The following is a 17,109-nucleotide window of genomic DNA, read 5'->3' as shown; positions in this document are numbered from 1 at the left end:
TCTAAAAGAAAAGGTGAAACATCCCTAAAATTGTGGGAAATTTGTAATTTGGTGTCTCAAATATTTTACCATGATTTGGAACTTTATTGTAACAAATACATGTCTAGATATGTTGACACTTTTGTTTCTTTTCAAAAATGTTCTAATAATGGGTTGGGAGATAGTCTAAAAGTTAGGGAACATTCCTAACATGTGCCTAACTCTGGTTAGATGCCCAGGACCACATGCTCTCTGAGAATAGCAGAGTGCAACACTGGGAACCTCCCACGCTACCCCCAGGAATTGGAAGTCTCTGAGCACAACTGACACTTGTCTCTATACTCAACACTGAGGAACCCCAGCAGTCAACCTTGAATTTTAGTATTGAACCATTGGCAGTTGGCTAAGAATGACCTGTCCAGCCCTGGGCCTCCTGAGCACTGTTTGAAAGGCTCATTGCTCAAAAAAAATCTTAATTTTCTTAAAAAAAATCACCACGAATTACAAAGTTATTCACGATTGGGTTTTAGGCATATACTGACATTAGTCCCTTCACTAGTACCCACTTCCCTCCACCAATGCCCCAACCCCTTTGCCTCCCTTCCACCAATGCTGTGATGCGAGGTGCTTTATGTTTTGTGTTTTGATTTTATAAAATAATTTTTGACACTGTGATATACAGTACTGTGGCTAAAAGGATTTCAGGCATAACATTTGACCACCCTTCAACTCCTCCTCCTTCTCCTGGCTAAACACCTTCCTCCACTACAGTTATAGCCTCATCCCTGTCCAGGTGTCATCCTCCTAATGAAGCCCACTTTTCATATCTTTTGTTTTAATTGTCTGTGGAAATTCGTTATTCCAAAATTGTGTTTATTTATATCCCTTTTGTACATTAGTATTTCTCCCCTTGATTAATTTACAGAACATGATATTCTCCAGATCCATCCAGATAGTAGCAAGATGCATTATTTATCTTTGCTTATAGCCAAATAATATTACATTGTATGTATGAACTATGTTTTTTAATTTTTTTAATTAAACTTTTTTATTAGTGAATCACCATGAGGTACAGTTACAACTTTTCATGCTTGTGTTTCAGTTATACAATGCTTGAGTACCCATCCCTTCACCAGTGCCCATTCTCCACCACCAATGATCCCAGTATCCTTCCTACCCTACCCCATCCCCCTCACCCCACCCCACCTCTGTGGCAGAGCATTCCCTTTTGTTATCTCTCTCCCTTTGGGTGTTGTGGTTTGCAATAGAGGTACTGAGTGGCCATAGTGTTTGATCTATAGTCTATTTTCAGCCTGCATATCCTTTTCCGTGTGGGTCCTCAAACCACATGTTATTTGGTGTTCCATTCTCTATCAGAGCTGCCCCTTCCTCTAGCGTGTGAGACCAGCTTCCAAGCCTTGGAGCCAACCTCTCGGTACTTATTTCTACTATTCTTGGGTGTTAGTCTCCTACTCTGTTATTTTATATTCCACAGATAAGTGCAATCTTTCTATGTCTATCTCTCTCTTCTGACTCATTTCACTTAGCATGATACTTTCCATGTTGATATCCACTTATATGCAAATGTCATGACTTCATCATTCCTAACAGCAGCATAGTATTCCATTGTGTAGATGTACCAAAATTTCTTTAACCAGTCATCTGTTCTCTGTCACTTGGGTTTTTTCCAGATTCTGGCTATTGTAAACAGTGCTGCAATGAACATACTATGGTTTTTTAATCTGCTCATTTATTTTTGGAAAAGGGTTGTTTCCAGCTTTTGCCTATAATGAACAGTGCTGCAAGTCAACCACCGTATCACTGTCATGCTGTTGCTCATCGATTTGCTCTAGCGGACGCCAATGACATCTCCATTCGTTCCTGTCATGTTCAGGGTCAAGGGAATATGACCCACTATTGTTACTGTTTTGGGCATATCGAATACACCATAGGTAGCTTGCCAGGCTCTGCCATGTGAAATTTTGCATCGCTCTCTTCCAGGAGCATTGTTTTACAGTCTCTGGATCTGGTCCATTGATGAGATTATATGGCACCAGGGGGAGTTTGTGGGTGTAACTGCCAAGCTACTGGAAAACTGGGATCTGGGTGGAGGAAGCCCAGTCCCGATCTGAGCCGGCTTGGAGATCTGAGTCACAGCTCCCGCATATTTGGGTTCCTCTGTTCCTTCATGGATGAGGCTCATCCGAGCATGTGGAGAGTGGCCTTGAGCATAGCTGTGGCTGGGTTCTGGAGGTTTTCAGCTGCTGGGTCTCTGCTTGGGGCAGGGAGGGAAACTCAACCCACCCCCCTCCAAGGGGACTTCGGTGAAGACAGCCTGGCATGGGGGCAGGAGACTCTGTAGGTTAATAGAGAGGAAAATGAGCCTGTTGAGGAAGGACAGATGCCATGAGAAAGAGAAAAATATAAGAGGTGGTATAAATTAGAATAATTCAGAGAAATGAGGTGGAATGGAGGTTGAAGAGTGGTAGATAAGGGCACGTGTACTTTTGCATTTGTTGACTATAAAGATGATGGGGATACTAACAATGATGAGGAAGTTGAGGCAGAGGAATGATTTGATTTTTTTTGATAGATTTTATGTTGATTTAACTTTTGACCATATCATATAGGGCACATAGGAGAAGATACAAGGGAAAAGTTCATAATAATCAAGAGTTTAGAGAATCAAGTAAAAGCAAAGGAAATAAAGGCATAAGAAGAGGAAAGGGTGGGACTCTACCTATATTTCTTCTAGTGAAGAAGAGAAATTCAGCTATTGAGGGTACTATGATTTACTCTACCTAGGTGTCCTGTGGCAAAGACTCAGGAATCCCAACAAATTAAAAAAGTATCAATGAGACTTGTTTATTTATAGACTCAAGATCCCAGGAAACTTTCATTTCTGACTAATTTTCAAGTTTTCTTAGACTCTCATCATCATCATCATCATCATCATCATCATTATCATCATCTCGTTGATCATCAAATTTCTCGAGCAGTCTCAGTAACAACTCCATTCATCCTATCCCTGAGATTTTATAAGCCTCTCTCTTTATCCTTCCAATGATGCTGTACTGAAGGCTCTTTCAGGGACAGAGGGATGAGACCCAACTTGTTACTGGTTTTGGCATATGAATACACCATGGGAACCTTGCAAGGTTCTCCCATGTGGGCAGGAAACTCCCAGTACTTTGCCAGGATCTCCCAGAAGGAGAAGTAGGCTATATAAGCTTGCTTTTAAGTCTCTGGATCCTGGTCGTTGACAGCATTACACAGCACCAGGGGGGCAGTCCCTGGATGTGACCACCTAGCTACTGAGAAATGGGAAATCTGGGCAGAGGAGGCCCAGTCCCGATCCGAGCAGCCTTGGAGGTCTCAGCCCCTGGTTTAATACTTTACTAGAGTTTCAGAGAGAACCAAAGAAAACACTAACACATACATACATTATCACTCTCTATATACTACATATATATACCAATATACTCTATCTATCTATATTTATATCTATATAGCTAAAGGGAAGTAAGTGGGGTGGACACATATTTTTGCCTCCTTCTGAAATTTGAGCATATCACCTACTGGGACATTAATAAGTTAATCAGTCATCAAATTTCTTTAAGTTTCAATTTATTTCCAGATTTTTACTGGTTCTTCATTACTAAAGTACATTTGAGAAATAACTGACTGGAAGATTGATCTTGGTTTTCATCCCTCTGTCCTCCACAATTTTTTTAGCTCACAAATGCCTATATTGGATGGTCAAAAGTTAAATCAGACTCAAAATCTATTCTTACCCTGCCTCAGTTTCCTTACCATTGTTAGTATCCCATCATCTTTCTAGTCTACAGACTTTGATCATTCATATGTTTGGAATTTACCCTCTCTACTGAACTACCACTTTGTGGGGGGGAGTGGTGTTTTCATGCTGCCTCCTGCCCTTGGTTCATGCTTATTTTCTTTTTTTGTAGAGGGGAGCTTTTTGTGGAGGGGGTGTCACCTGCACCTTGCTCAGGAGTTACTACTGATTCTATATTTAGGAATTACTATTGGTTGGTGTTCAGAGGGCCATATGGGATGCTGGGGATCTAACCCAGGACAGCCATGCAGAAGGCAAACATCCCACCCACTGTACTATGGCTCCTGCCTGGGGCTTGTCTGTTTTCTTGAGTTAATTAATTCCAATGATTTTCTATGTCTATAAAAGCATATGACCTTCACATGTATCTATGTGTTGATATATACCTTCAACAGCTTGGTGGGACAACTTTGGGATTACCTACTCTAATAGTCAACTTTTAAAGTCCAATAGCTCCCATAGAATCCATTGAAAATGTTGGTTGATAGTATATAGGTCTTTTAAATTTTATTTGCCACTTACATTGTAGTTTACAGAGTTGTTCATTATGATTTGTTATAGACCTTCAGTATTCCAACACCAATTGAACCACCATTATACCTTCCCACCACCATCATTTCCAATTTTCCCAACAACCCCTTAAAGCTGCCCCCATAAAGGCCCTCAATAATTTATTTTATATTGCTTATCATAAATAATTTACTAAAAGAATGATCCAAAAATGTTTCCTTCAAAGAAATTTAGTGAAAATTTTTATATTTAACCATGGAGTCATTAAGCTCTTTTAAAAGCTAAATCTTAATAAGATATTACTAAAATGTTCTTATAGGTTAAGCCTTTGTGTTCATATTTTGTTATTAAGTTTGGTTATGTTTTATGTTACATCCCAGCCAATCTGGTGTGCTACTCTTGGATTATCAGTGTGTAGAATTTGAGATGTTGAATGTGGCCATGCACTGCAGGAAGTTCACATTTTTTAACAGGGTGGTACAGCTGGAGTTAAATTTTTAACTGGGTAGCAGCTTTTGGGCATTGTGACTGCTGGGCCTTCTGGAAGTATGGGGATACGCAGGGAGATAGGTCATCCCCAACTCTGTGAAAGACTGAAGACTTCAGTCACAAAACCTGCATACCTGAGTTTTTCAATGAATTAGATTCTGAATGAGGCTCATCTGAGTAGAGGAATTCGGCCAGGTGTATGAAGCTGATTGGGAAGTGTGGAGGTTTGGGGCTGCTAGGGCTCTAGGTGTGCATGGGGCTCATTTGTCTCACTATGGATTGCCTTGCGCAGGGTCCTGAAGAATCTATGCAACTTGTTCATCACTTTTGAGGTTTATTTAGGAGTTTCCAATAGTGTAAAGTTTATCACCTGAAACATTGCAATTTTGCTATACAATAGTTGGAGTTGGAACATAGCGAAACTTGGGAAAATAAATGAAGAATGAGGTTAGTTTTTGGTAAAGAAGAAGAGGGTGGTAGATGGTGTTATGGATCAGGACAGACACCAGAGGTAAAACAGGACTGTGTAAATGTGGTCTACGTTTAGGAAATCACACTATAGGCACTTAGCATGAACGATGGGAACCTCCAACAGAATAGCACATGATATTAGTTCATAAGTAAATAATTTATTCTAACAAATATGTACAGGGAACCTGCACCAATAGCACCTTCTGTTCTTTTGCTATGAAAGCACTTTCCTTTGTGCATTTCTAAATTGTAGATGAACAGAAGGACTAGTGTAGATAAAGGTGGGAGGAAGAGTGTCGAAGGATGGATGTGACATAAGAGTAGGGCTTTTGGAATGCAGTAGTCTTTATAGTTCCACACTTTTAAATTTATATATGTTTACTAAGATTTGTGGCATTTCTTTGAAAATTCAATTTTCCCATGCAAGATTATGCAAAAGTATAGGTGATATAAATTAAGCGAACCAAAAAAAAATGTAGAAGTGGCACATAAAGTGGGGCTAAGAATAGTGTGTCTCTTGTGATGACCTACAAACCAGGTTACACAGTAGCTCCAGATTTTTTAAAAAGACTCATCTAGAGGAGGAATGCAAATAGTTTCACGTTGGTGATAATAAAAACACATTTGATGTTGAGTGATTATACATACGGTGGGTAGGGAGCTTGCCTCGCATATTGGCTATCCCAAGTTCAATCTCTTGCATCCCAGGTGGTCCCCTAAGCATTGACAGGAGTAATTCCTGACTTTAGAACCAGGATTAACCCATGAGCATCACTATGTGTGGCCCCCAAACAATAACAACAAAAACCACATTTGCTTTGCTTGAATATATAGAGCTCTTGAAACAATGTTGAATGGAATTGGCTGGGTATACATGGCAGACAGTGTGACATTATAAACAATCTCTAGCCTAAAATTCCTTATTGATAAGTTGTTGGTAATTTTTCCATATTGGTTGATGTCATTATTTTAATAAGGGAACATGAAACAACCAACAAAACAACTCCAAAGGTAGATTTAAACCAACGATTTGGTTCTATTTAGGCATGGCTTGATCTAATTTGTGTAAAATAACCCTTTTTGCATATTTCACATTTCAAAGGTGCTTAGTAACTCTGAATTGTAAATATTACTCAACCATTGGTATACTTGTCAGGATTTGACAATTGGATTTGTAACATATTAGCTTACTCATTTCATATAATATGTAATATGTAATTATTATAATTTTTAAACAGGAACAGGAACAAAAATCATAGTACAAAATGGCCAAATTAATAAAAATAATGAGGTACTTTGATTATTTTGTCAATGGACCTGACTCTGGAAAAGTGAAAGTGAGACAACCCATGAGCAGACTCCATGAGATTTAGAGTCAAACTTCCTGTTGCCATTTATGTAGAGAATTTGTGAGCTCTTATTTCAATTTGTTTTTTCACAGGAATAACACTCTATAGCCACCCATACGGAGGGGCACTGCTGAACGAGGACAAGATGTAAGTTGAAGGAATACAAGAGGCAGATGGATGACTCCAATTCTGGAAGAAAATCTTTGAGATACTTATGGATCATTTGAGTCCTCTTTATAATTTGTGTTAAGTGATGTTATCACTCCAAAAGACCATGAATTTTTTGTTTGTTTGTTCCTTGGACCATGCCCAGCTGTACTCAGGGGTTACTCTTGACTTTACATTTAGGATCACTCTTTTGGGAACAATGTCAGATATCAGGGATCAAACCCAGGTCAGTTATGTGCAAGGCAAGCGCCCTGCCTGCTATACTTTTTCTCCAGCTCATGACTTACGAATTTCTTAACAAAGTATCAGTAGATTTTTAAAAGAGGAAAAATACTGATTAAGTTATAAATGGATGAGCCTTGCAACTGTATTTATAAACATATTTTTTCTGTGGCAGTGGTTTTCCAGAAGCCCATTGAACTCCAGATGTTCCAGATATTTTTCCAGCTTAAAAATTATGCTAATCTGGAGTGATAGCACAGCAGGTAGGGCGTTTCCCTTGCACAAAGCCGACCCAGGTTCGATTCCTCCGTCCCTCTTGGCGAACCCGGCAAGCTACCGAGAATATTCCACTTACAGGGCAGAGCCTGGCAAGCTACCCGTGGCATATTCAATATGCCAAAAACAGTAACAACAAGTCTCACAATGGAGACGTTACTGGTGCCCACTCGAGCAAATTGATGAGCAGTGGGATAACAGTGATACAGTGATACAGAAAAATTATGCAGCATTCATAGTAATACCTTATTGTAAATGTATCATGCAAACATTTCATGGTCTAGCTAGAGTCATGGTTGTTCCTAAAGCCAGCGTAAAATGTAAAATATGCAATAAGGGTTTTTTTTTTTCTTTTTTGGGTCACACCCGGCAATGCACAGGGGTTACTCCTGGCTCTGCACTCAGGAATCACCCTTGGCGGTGCTCAGGGGGCCATATGGGATGCTGGGAATCGAACCCGGGTCAGCCACGTGCAAGGCAAACGCCCTACCCGCTGTGCTATTGCTCCAGCCTCAGCAATAAGGGTTATTTTGCACAAATTAGATCAGGCCATGCCTAGATAAAACCAAATCATTGGTTTAAATCTATTTTTGGAGTTGTTTTGTTTGTTGTTTCATGTTCCCTTATTAATATAGTAACAAAATTTCTAGACACAAAAATTGCCAGTTGGCACCATTTTATAAAAGTTAAAATGATTGGGGGCTGGAGAAATTGCACAGTGGATAGAATGTTTGCCTTGCATGCAGCAGACATGGGTTCGATCCCTGACGTCTCAGATAGTGTTCTGAGCATCACTAGACGTAATTTCTGAGTGAAAAGCAAGGAGTATCCCCTAAGAATTTCCTGATATGGTGGGGGAAAAAGGTAAAATTCTCTGTCTGCGTTATCAAATGGCTTACTGCCATTATCCATTTTCTCATACACCTTCTCTAACATTTAGGTGACAAATTTATGTAAAAAATTGATAATAAGTAACAGAGAACATTACCTAAGTATTTTCTATTTATCTACTAAATTTAGGATCAGAACACTACTATGATTAGTGAAAGTTCTAACCTGAAGTACTTAAAAGATAGAAAGTCTCCATATTTATATACCAATTTTCTGGATTCTGTCTTTAGTACTTATCCAGTATTTCATGTGTAGATTTGTGGGAGTCTTTTTTGAAGTCTACAAAATCAGATGTGATGGAAAAATAAAGGAAGGAAATGGTGGACAGTTTTTAATGAATCATTGCATCATTTGCATCTCTTCTGTATTCTCTCTCAAAAGGGAGGCTGGTTAAATGAGGACATTGGCAATGGTTCAATATTTAAAAAATGATCAAGAACTTTTACAGCATATATCATCAAAACATGTGCATGAGTTCCAATATTTCTCTGAAAATTTTACAAATGTATTCATATATGTGTTAATGTTGTGTAGATCTATGGTTAATATCCACCTCCTAACACCCTTACATAGGTAACTCCATAACGGACAAAAAGCCCCACCCTGGGTGTCTTTTGTTTTAATTGAAAGTCAAGGTTATACACTGAGATAGCAAACTCTAAAAATTTTCCTTTACTTTTTAACCCTCAGTTGCATTTTCTATAAGCTAGAAACAATAACCTGTGTCTTAAGAGCTTGTTGAGAGTATTTAGAATTCAGCTTGTAGTCAATGACTTGCTAATAAATTCTTTATGTTTTTTATTACTATTATCCTCAACGTAGTGTTGACAACATAAATAAGTCTCATGTCCTTTGACTGTTATCTGACAAGACGTTTTGTTTTGTTTTTGTCTACAGCCTGGAGAGTATCCGGCAGTGTGGGGTGGCCCTCTGCATCGTCCTGGGATTTTCTATCCTATCTGCATCAATTGGTAGCTCTGTGGTGAGAGACCGGGTGATAGGAGCCAAAAGGTTGCAGCACATAAGTGGCCTGGGCTACAGGACATACTGGTTTACTAATTTCCTATATGACATGGTAGGTTAGGGGAGGATATTCCGTGTGTTTTTATACCAGTTGTGAATAAATTGATAATTACTGAACACTGCCCTTTACCCGGTTCTATGCTCACAACTTTACAGACTGTAGTTTGGTGTATTAATTAACACTCTGATCCTACTTTGATTAATTTCCTTTGAACACATAATCCAGATTCTTAAAATATTTTGTGTGGCATAGTTAAAACACCAAAACTTTTAGGAAATAATTAATTCTAATCAGAATTTCTCCCAATTCTACCCGGTGACTAAAAGGTAATGTTCCCAAAATTATTCACTCACAGGTTTGATATGTAAGTTTGGTCGAGACATTGGTGTGCATTTTACTAATATACAAGATAATTTGATAATCTTATCTATAACCAAGAAAGGCTGGTCTTTGACTCCATACTCATTACACTCAGACAAGAAAGTAAATGGCTCTCATGTTGACTCAATGAATACCATAAATCCAGGTATTGTAGTCATTATTGCAATGAAGGTTACCACTGAGTCTCTTTTGACTTCTTATTTTTTTAATAGCCACAATGATTTACAAAGTTATTAAGTATACAATCTTCCAGTTTCAATCCAGGGACCTTAGTGGAAGGAAGAGTTGCTGAAGTTGGTGGTGGTCATTCAATTTTGCCCCTGGGGTTGGAGATTACTGCTGAGCACTCTGTTTTGCCATACCTGCCATTTCACAGTAAAAAAATGGTCATTTTTTTCCAAGGCAAGAAAGAAAGATGCTTCAAGGTAGAATGAGAACTTTCAAGGAAGAATCAGAGTTCCAGGTCATCAGGGGATATCTAAAGTTTCTAAACTACTAGAAATCTCCTATTTTCTACAGTAATTTTTCCTTATCACTCCTACTCTATACAATGCCTTTTTTTACTCTGACATTTGCCTAGGGCTTAAATGAAGGAGGTATTATTTTCTAGATTCCTCTTTTTTTTAAAAGAATTTTATTGAATCACCATGAGATAGTTACAAGCTTTCATGTTTGGGTTACAATCACACAATGATCAAACAACCATCCCTCCACCAGTGCACATTCCCCACCACCAGTATTCCCGGTATAACCCCCCTTTCCTGCCCTCTCCCTGCCTCTATGCAGACAATAGTCCCCATACTCTCTCTCTACTTTTGGGCATTATGGCTTGCAACACATACACTGAGAGGTTATCATGTTTGGTCCATTATCTACTTTGGCACACATCTCCCACCCCAACTGATTCCTCCAGCCATCATTTTCTTATTGATCCCTTCTCTATTCCATCTGCCTTCTCCCACCACTCTAGATTTCTCTTTACTTTGACATATGCCTTAGGGCTTAAAGGAATGGGGGTTGTGTTCTAGATGGGTCTTTACTCTGCCTTGGGTGTTTTATTTTGTTTTGTTTTCTTTTGTTATTTTTTGCTTTTTGGGTCACACCCAGCAATTCTCAGGGGTTACTCCTGGCTTTGCACTCAGGAATTACAACTGATGGTGCTCAGGGGACCATATGAGATGCTGGGAATCGGACTCCGGTCGGCCGAGTACAAGGCAAATGCCCCACCCGCGGTGCTATCACTGCAGCCCCTGCCTTAGATTTAAAGGAAGGGGGGATTGTGTTGTAGGTAGACTTATTTTTTACACCTTCCTCCAACTCTTCCCTGTTTATTTTTTCAATTGCTGGTTAAAAGGGTAATTATATGTATCTGAATGACTCTTCATGTCTAAAGTATTAAGAATAAAACCATAACAAAATTCTCTCCTTCTCAGCTTATATTCTTTTTTTTTAATTGAATCACTATGAGATACAGTTACAAAGCTTTCATGTTTGAGTTTCAGTCATACAGTGATCGAACACCCATCCCTCCATCATTGCACATATTTAACCACTAATAGGATGAATGCAGAACAAGTTAAAACATCAAGTAGTACAAAATCTGCAATTGTCTTGCGATTAGATTTAATGAGAGAATAAAAGGGGAATGGGGAGAATGGTGCCTTTAAATTTGGAGGTCAAAGAAGGACTCTGAGGAAGTGGCATTTAATGTGAGATCTGAAAGTAAGAAGCTAGTCTTGTGGAAGCTATTTGAGAGAACTCTGAGATTAAGAAAGAAGAATTTAGGATGTGAAAAGTACTAATGTGGCAGAAGTCATGTCAACATGAATCTGGGGTTTATAGGGAAGAATGCCTTAGAGTTTGCACCCTTGATTCTATAAAAGGAGAGAAGCAATGTTACCTGGAAAATATTTGGATTTAAAATATGTGTATGGGTGACTGTACCTGTATGTTGAGACTAAACACAGAAAACTACCATACACTAGTGACTTAAATGTTAAAAATATATTTCCACCGAGTTCTGAAGGTTAGAGACTGAGATCAAGGTGGGTGTTAGCCGGGATTGGTTCTCTTTTATTGTATTGGCTACCTTCTTTCTATAAGACACCTGGTCACCTTTGGTGTGTCTCTATTATCATGTCCCCTTACTATATGAATGCTAGTAGTGTTAGATTTGGGCTTAGTTCAATACAGTCACCTTACTAAAGGCCTTATCTTTAGACACAGACACATGTTTGGGTCCAGAGCTTCAACAAATGGACTTTGTAGGAATATTATTTACCCTGAAACAACTGGATTCTTCAGGACTAATTCTACTAATATAAAATATGTGATGCTTAAAATATGAAGTCTAAGTGGAAGCTGAAATGCGAACCCCATCTGATGTGTGGCTTTCCTGTTTTGTGTTGTTTTTTTCCTTTCTCAGCTTTTTTACTTAGCTTCCGTCTGCCTGTGTGTCACAGTTATCGCTGCCTTCCAGTTAACAGCTTTTACTTTCCGAGCAAACTTGGCAGCCACGGCCCTCCTGCTGGCACTCTTCGGGTATGTGAGACAAACACTGCTACAGAATTTGGGTTTGTTTTCTGAAAAAGAAAATCCCCTCAGATGACTTTGAACCTGCTGGCAGCTTCATGATTTTTTCTCTTTTAAAGCAATTATTTTGCTTCAACAAGGAAAGCTGAGCAAACAAGCTTGAGCAGATGATGGTCTGTGGGAGGGACAAGATAACACAGCCGCAGAGAAATGGCCTTGATAGACTCCCAAGATGTTTGACAAATGTGTCTGATGGAATGGAATTTTGATATTCTCCTTTTGATATTAATCAGGGACTCAAAGATGTAATTCAGTTAGCTCTTAAATTGAGTCTCTAAGAATTTCTCATGAAATTCTGTGTTTAATATACTTTTTATCTATGACGTCACTGGCTTAAAAATATTTTGTCGAATTTTTGTCATTTTGGCATTAGAGACTGAGATTAAGGTGGTTGTTAGCAGGGATTATTTCCCTTTTATTTTAATAGGAGAGATATCAAGACAAAAAGTCATAACATTCATAAACATAGATACACACTACACACACAATCAGAATTATTTATAGTGATCTACTTGGTATTAGGACTATATTGGTAGTATACCACCTACTTGGTATTAGGAATATATGTTTTATATGTGATTTTATGCCTATATCTAGATATGTGGGCAACAGTTGCTAAAAAATGAGGAAGTTATTACTAACTTAAAATTCAACACAAATTATTTTTATTTTATTTTTAAATATTGTAGGCTATATATTAAGTTCTTAGCAGTGATGTCGAATTGAACCTTGATTTCCTTATGAAAAACATTAACTAAGCTCATTAAACTGTCACTCAATACCAATGCTAATTGTTTAATAAGCCATTCTATTTTATCTAAGCAAAAATAGAAGTACAAATATTTTCATATAAATGTCAGTTATATTAGTGTTTAAGAAATCTAGAAAACATAATTTAATTAAACATAAAACAAAAACCCAGACACAGATGAATATACTGGAAGCTTCTGAACATTTAAAGTAGAACTACTCCAATCCTTGTCAGGATCTTTCAGAAAGTTGAAAAATCATGAACCTTCCAAAAGTTTCTCTTAGAAAAATATTATGATAATATCAAAAGCATATAGATATCACCAAAAACAAAGACCTATATTCCTAATAAAAGTATAGGGAAAGATCCTTAACAAAAGTTTAACAAACCGAATTCTATACATCAGAAAGACCATGCAATAAGACCAGTAGGATTTATCCCACAGATGAATACATAGTTAATATACTGATTTTCATCCTTCCCAATGATGCCACATTGGAGGCTCTTTCAGTGTCAGGGAAAGAGCCATCATTGTTACTGTTTTGCTATATCAAATATCTATCTCCCGCACTCCCAGCTCAGGCCTCTCTCTGGATCTACTCCACTCCTTCTCTAGTCTCTCCTTCCCCATGTCTCTCTCTAGGAACCCCTTTTTGCTCATGGCGCAATACATTGACGTCACCAAAGGCACCAAAAGATCTTACAGGAAGAACACTGAGGCAACATTATTCTGTTGTTACAATTTACTCAAATCAGAGACACATCTAGAAAATAAAATTTCATAACAGAGTAGGAAACTGATACCCAAGAATAGTAGTATATAATACCAGGAGGTTGGCTCCATAGCTTGGAGGCTGGCCTCACACTCTGAGGGAAAATCATCCCAGATAGAGAAGGGAACACCAAGTAAAATGTGATTGGAAATCCCGCGTGGGGAGGAAGATGCTTGCTGAAAGTATACTAGAGACTGAACATGATGATCACTCAATACCCCTACTGCAAACCACAACACCCAAAAGGAGAGAGAGAGAGAACAAACTGGAATGCCCTGCCACAGAGGCTGGGTGGGGTCGGGGGGATGGGATTGGGGGATGGGAGGGATACTGGGTTCATTGGTGGTGGAGAATGGACACTGGTTGAGGGATGGGCTCTCGAACATTCATGAGGGAAAAACAAGCACGAAACTGTGTGAATCTGTAACTGTACCCTCACTGTCACTCACTAGTTAAAAAATAAATTAATTAAAATAAATAAATATTTTTTTTCAAAGTTTAAAAAAAAAGAAAAAAGAAAATTTCAGACCAATCTCCCTCATGAATTGCAATTCAAAATTCCTTTAAAAAATCTTAGCTAATTGAATTCAACAACATTTTAAAAATTATACACCCTAACCATGTGGGGTTCATCCCAGGGATACAAGGATGGTTCAATTATGCAATGCAATTAACATAACACACCACACTAATAAAAGGAAATATAAAAATCATATGATCACATCACTTGATGGAGAAAATGCCTTTGACAAGATCAAACATCCATTTATGATAAAAAAAGAACATCCTTAACAAAATAGATGAAGGAAAAATCCTCAAGATAATAGTGACCATGTATCATAAGCCCACAGCTAGTATAATCCTTAGTGGTAAATAACTGAAAAAATTCCCTCTAAGATCAGCTATAAGACAAGGATGTCCACTCTTTCCACTTCTACTCAAAATAATATTAGAAGCTATGGCTACAGAAACTAAGTAAGAAAAACAAATCAAAGGAATACAAACTGGAGAAGAACTCAAATTAATACTATTTGCAGATGACTTGATTATATGCATAGAAGATCCTAAAGAGTTCACAAAAAGTCCCTAAAAATAATTAATCAGCACAGTAAAGTGGCCAGCTACGAAGTCAATACAAAATAAATAGGTTGCATTTTTATATACAAAGAATGAAACAGAGGAGAAAGCAGTCAAGGAGTTTATCCCATTTAAATTAGCATCCAAAAACATCATATATCTTGGAATCAGCTAAACAAAAGATGTGAGAGATATATACTGTGATGACTTTAAATAATATAAGAAAAAATATAATAAAACTTTATAAGATGAAAAAATATACCATGTTCATGCATTGGAAGTATCAATATTATTAAAATGACTATCCTACCTATGCTATTATATAGGTTCAGTGCAATTCCCATTCAAATTCAGACAACTTTCTTCCTAAATCTACAAATGTTAGTAGTAGAGTTCATATGAATCAGGAAAGACCACAAATAAACAAAGCCAAACTGTAAAATAAGAAATTGGGAGTTGATCAAAACTTCATGGTGATGGAATAAAAATATTCTGATCTTATGATCAATGGGTCATAATATAATACTGTATGACAAAGATCCTTATATATGGGCAGTTAATTTTTGATAGTGAAGCACAGAAAATGAAAAGGAATAAAGACAGCTTCTTCAATAAATCGTGCTGGGAAAACTGGAAAAATGCACGTTAGAAATTTTAGTTGGATCCACATCACATAAAAATCAATTCAAAGTGGATCAAAGTCATCAGGATATGATCAGAAACTATAAAGTACATTGAAGAAAATATAGACAAAACACTAAGATTTGAGCCTCAAAAATGTCTTCAACAAAATGATAACACATAACGGCAATACAATCAAAGATTAACAAATGGGACTGTATAAAATTAAAGAGCTTCTGCATGGCAAAAGAAACATGGGCTAAAACCAAAGGACAGCTAATTGAATGGGAAAAATTATTTGCATTCAGAACATTAGGTAAAGGTTTGATACACAGGATATGTAAAGTATGCACAAAGACCAACACCAACTAGAAAACTCTATCAACAAATGAGCAGAGGAAATGAATAAACTCTTATCAGAGGAAGACAGGATAATGACCAATAGACACACACAAAAATGTTCATCATCACTTATTATCAGAGAAATACTAGTCAAGATGATAATAAGACACCACCTCACACCAATGATAATGGCACAAATCAGAAATAAAAGGAAGAATCTGTTGGGGGGATGTGGTAGAAAAAAAAATTCATGTATTGCTGGTGGGAATGTTGTCTGGCACAACCCCTGCAGAGGAGTATGGAGAGTTCTCAGTAAACTTAAAATTGAACTTCCATATAACCCAGCAATTCCACTTTTGGGGACTCTACACCCACGACACAAAAACACTCTCTCAAAAGGACACAGGCACATCATTATCATTGCTTACTCAGTACAATAATAGCTAAGATATGGAATGAACCTAGGTGCACAACATCAGATGATTGGATGATTAAGATGTAGTATATGTGCACAATGAAATACTATGCAATTGCATAGAACAACTAAATCATGAGACGTGCTGCAACAAGGTTGGAACTGGAAGATAGGAAATTGAGTTAAATTAGCCAGAAGAAGAAAGACAAACACAGGTTGAACTCACTTATCTGTGTTATACAGATTTCTGAATTAAGAAATGTACTGTTGTAATAGGGGGGTGTCTAGATCACCCTTGTTCAGAGGGAGAAGGACAGAATAGGGAAGAAATCAAAGAGGGGAAGGTGGAGGTAACCAGATGTAATGTATAAATAGGCATCAGGTCTTCAGTTATAATGACAATATGTGTCATTATATCCAAAACACGAATTCACAAAACTGAAAACATGAGATCTAAACTGCAACCACTGAAACTTTGTAATGAGCCTGTTAAGCTGATGGGTGAGGATATATTGGAGGTTTCAGTGTAAAAGGAATGTGGGAACACTGATGGAGGGGAGCTGACATTGGTGGCGAGATTGGTGTTGAAATATTATATGACTAAAATGCAACTATCAATCACTTTGCAAAATATAGTTCTTTGATTAAAAATAAATTTTAAAAAATTAAAATATATGTGGTTTCCTTAATATATTAATATATTAACTCATGGAAACACATGAAACTTCAAAGTGATTCAAGAAGTCAAGCCCATTAAATAGCTATTAATTTAATATAGTTGTTGATATAAGAATGTGCCCTGTTTGTTAAAAGATTCACTCATATGCCAAGAAATATACTTATGTAATATACATACGTGTATTCTGGAAAATTCTCAACAGTGATCTACTTCATCATGTGGGCATGAAGACATTTTGAGTGC

The 17,109-nt window shown here is 37.5% G+C and overlaps 1 protein-coding gene across 1 annotated transcript in view; it reads left to right on the top strand.

The window, feature by feature from the left end:
- ABCA13 (ATP binding cassette subfamily A member 13) overlaps window positions 1-17,109 on the top strand; it is a 489,034-nt gene that overhangs the window by 392,355 nt on the left and 79,570 nt on the right. Inside the window, 3 exon segments of the mRNA XM_055124812.1 lie at window positions 6,747-6,801; window positions 9,109-9,286; window positions 12,042-12,157. Of these exon segments, the coding sequence (XP_054980787.1) occupies window positions 6,747-6,801; window positions 9,109-9,286; window positions 12,042-12,157 (349 nt within the window).

This window comes from Sorex araneus, chromosome 2, assembly GCF_027595985.1.
Source record: "Sorex araneus isolate mSorAra2 chromosome 2, mSorAra2.pri, whole genome shotgun sequence".
Lineage (NCBI taxonomy): Eukaryota > Metazoa > Chordata > Mammalia > Eulipotyphla > Soricidae > Sorex > Sorex araneus.
This window is presented reverse-complemented; position numbering and strand designations above follow the sequence as displayed.